This window comes from Arvicola amphibius, chromosome X, assembly GCF_903992535.2.
Source record: "Arvicola amphibius chromosome X, mArvAmp1.2, whole genome shotgun sequence".
In the NCBI taxonomy this organism is placed as follows: Eukaryota; Metazoa; Chordata; class Mammalia; order Rodentia; family Cricetidae; genus Arvicola; species Arvicola amphibius.
This window is the reverse complement of record NC_052065.1, coordinates 78950161-78953292: the sequence shown is the minus strand read 5'-3', so window position 1 is coordinate 78953292 and position 3132 is coordinate 78950161. Positions and strand designations below refer to the sequence as shown.

The 3132-nt window shown below is 37.6% G+C and overlaps 1 protein-coding gene across 1 annotated transcript; it reads left to right on the top strand.

Moving 5' to 3' along the window:
* Positions 1-1893: 1893 nt before the first annotated feature.
* On the top strand, positions 1894-2241 carry LOC119805319 (60S ribosomal protein L30-like). Its single transcript, XM_038317265.1, has one exon. The coding sequence runs from the start codon at positions 1894-1896 to the stop codon at positions 2239-2241; it is 348 nt and encodes a 115-aa protein (XP_038173193.1).
* Positions 2242-3132: the final 891 nt, after the last annotated feature.

Below are 3132 nucleotides of genomic sequence, written 5' to 3'. Positions count from 1 at the left end.
AAAATGCAGGTTTTCTGGGACATGCTGCCAGCCTAATCTCTGGCTCTCTCCAGAGACCAGGTATTTGGATGGAGATTGTGAGCAGACTGCTGCACCTTGCTTAATGACAATGTGGACCAGTTTTTTTTTTATCCTGGAACTGGGGCAGTTTGGACTGCTCAGAGGTGCAAGCAACTCCACCATGCTTGCCAGTGCAGAGCAAGCAGGAAGTACTGTATATACCATACAGTACTAATGGTGCAGCTTGAGTTTTAGATTGGGTGGGTCAAGCAGGTAGTACCGTATGTGACCTAGTAATGGTGTAGCTTATGTTTTAAGATGCATTTTGCATTTTTCAAAAAGCAATCCTGGACAATAAAGAATTACAGATATTCAATAAAGACAAATCCAGATTAAAAAGACCTCTAAATGGGTCACAGAGTTGGATAAATGTATGTAGGCTTGGGAGAGAGAAGACAAAGCGTATAGAGAGTTGAAAAAGAAGTAAATGGCTTAAAAAAGTCTTTAAAGAGACAGAATACACATAGTCATTGATTAAAAGGAATAATGAATAATAAGCCACATAAAAATGGAAAATTCACAGAGAGTTTGGATTATGTATATTATTGTGTTATTTTTGAATTTTTTGATTGTGAATGTGCTAAGTACAGAGAGACATTTCATTGTATGGGCTGCCAAGATAAACAGACATGTATATTATAAAGGTATCATTACTTCCAAATTTGGGTCCAAGGATATGTTGATTTGGAAAAGAGGTTCTTCTCTTGTTTCCACAGGGGATGAGATCTTTGGATTTATTCCATGTTAATATGTTTTGATAGAGCATGATCCCCTGAAAGGTCACTGTGAACACTTTCCAAAAATTACTTCACCCAACAATTGACTGAGATGAACTTAGCATACAGGATACACCATGAAAGACCTGTTAACACTGCGCCCAAACAGCAAAAAGCAATATACCCACAGGACTATGCCCAAATTCTCAAATGGTGAAGGGCAATAATGTGTGTGTGTGTTTGTGTGTGTGTGTGTGTGGTGTGTGTGTGTGTGTGTGTGTGTGTGTGTGTGAATTATTTGCATTAGTATGCATATCTCTGGTTTATTATGCCCACATAAAGAAAATGGAGAAAGCTCACACTAGTGAATTAAGAGCACACCTGAATGATCTAGAACAAGAAGAAGCAGATGCACCCAGGAGAAGTAGAAGACAGGAAATAATTAAAATGAGGGCTGACATCAATAAAATAGAAACAAAGAAAACAATACAAAGAATCAATGAGACAAAGAGCTGGTTCTTAAAAAAATCAACAAGATAGACAAACCCTTATTCAAACTAATTAAAATACAGAGGGAGAACACCCAAATTAACAAAATCAGAACTGAAAAGGGGGACATAACAAGAACCTCTGAGGAAATCCAGAGAATCATTAAGTCATAATACAAAAACTTGCACTCCACAAAATTGAAAATGTAAAAGAAATGAACAATTTTCTGGATTGATGCCATATACAAAAATAAAATAAGACCAGACAAACAATGTAAATATACCTATAAATTGCAAGAAAATAGAAGTTGTCATCAAAAGCCTCCCAATCAACAAACCCCAGGACCACATGGTTTTCATGCAGAATCTAGAAGATCTTCCAAAAATAGCTAATACATACTCCTCAAAGTGTGCCACATAATAGAAACAGAAGGAACATTGCCAAACTCTTTTATGAGGCTACAATTACCTTGATACCAAAACCACACAAAGACTCAACCAAGAAAGAGAATTACAGACCAATCTCACTTGAATACTAATGCAAAAGTACATAGTAAAATACTGGCAGCTCCCCGGCCATCTTGGCGGCTGGTCTTGGTTGGGGGCCGTCCCGCACCTAAGGGAGAAAGATGGTGGCCGCAAAGAAGACGCAAAAGTCTCTGGAGTTGATCAACTCTCAGCTCCAGCTTGTTATGAAAAGTGAGAAGTACGTGCTGGGATACAAACAGACTCTGAAGATGATCAGACAGGGCAAAGCGAAATTGGTGATCCTCGCCAACAACTGCCCTGCCTTGAGGAAATCTGAAATAGAATACTATGCCATGTTGGCTAAAACTGGTGTCCATCACTACAGTGGCAATAACATTGAGTTGGGCACAGCGTGTGGAAAATACTACAGAGTATGCACGCTGGCCATCATCGACCCAGGTGATTCTGACATTATTAGAAGCATGCCAGAACAGACTGGTGAAAAGTAAACTAGGGAAGTTTTCCTTTAATAAAACTTTATGAGAGCTTTTAAAAAAAATACTGGCAAACTGCATTTAAGAACACAGAAAAAAAAATAATCCACCATGATAAAGTCAACTTCATCACAGAGATACAGCAATGGTTCAACATGTGAAAATATGTCAATATGATCCATCATATAAGAAACTTCCAGAGGCGTCAACATCCCTGATATCATGCTCTATTACAGAGCTACAATATTGAAAACAGCTTGGTATTGGCATAAAAACAGAGAGGTTAAACAATTGAATCAAATCAACCCAGATATTAATCCCCACATCTATGTACAACTGATTTTTGACAAAGAAGCTAAAATTATACAACAACAAAAAAGAAAGCATCCTCAAAAAATGGTGCTAGCATAACTGGATGTCAACATGAAGAAGAATGAAAATAGATCCATATCTATCCTCATGCACAAAATTCAAGTTCAAATTAATGAAAGACCTCAATTTAAACCCCACTACTCTAAACCAGATAGAAGAGAATGTAGGAAGTAGCCTTCAATGCATGGGCACAGGAGACCACTTCCTAAATATAACCCTAATAACACAGACACTGAGAGCTTCAATAAATAAATGGGCCCTCCTAAAACTGAGAAGCTTCTGTAAAGCAAAGGACACAGTCAATAAGACAAAAGGCAGACTACAAACTTGCAAAATCTTAACAAAATCAGACAAAGACTGATCCCTAAAGTATATAAAGAACTTAAGAAATTAGACATCAAAACTCCAAATAAAGCAATTAAAAAATGGGGTACAGAACTAAACATAGAAGATGATAAGGGGAGGGGTGAGGAGAATTTGAAGAAATGCGATAGTTGAGATGGAGGAAAGACAGAGATGAGAGCAAGGGAAAAT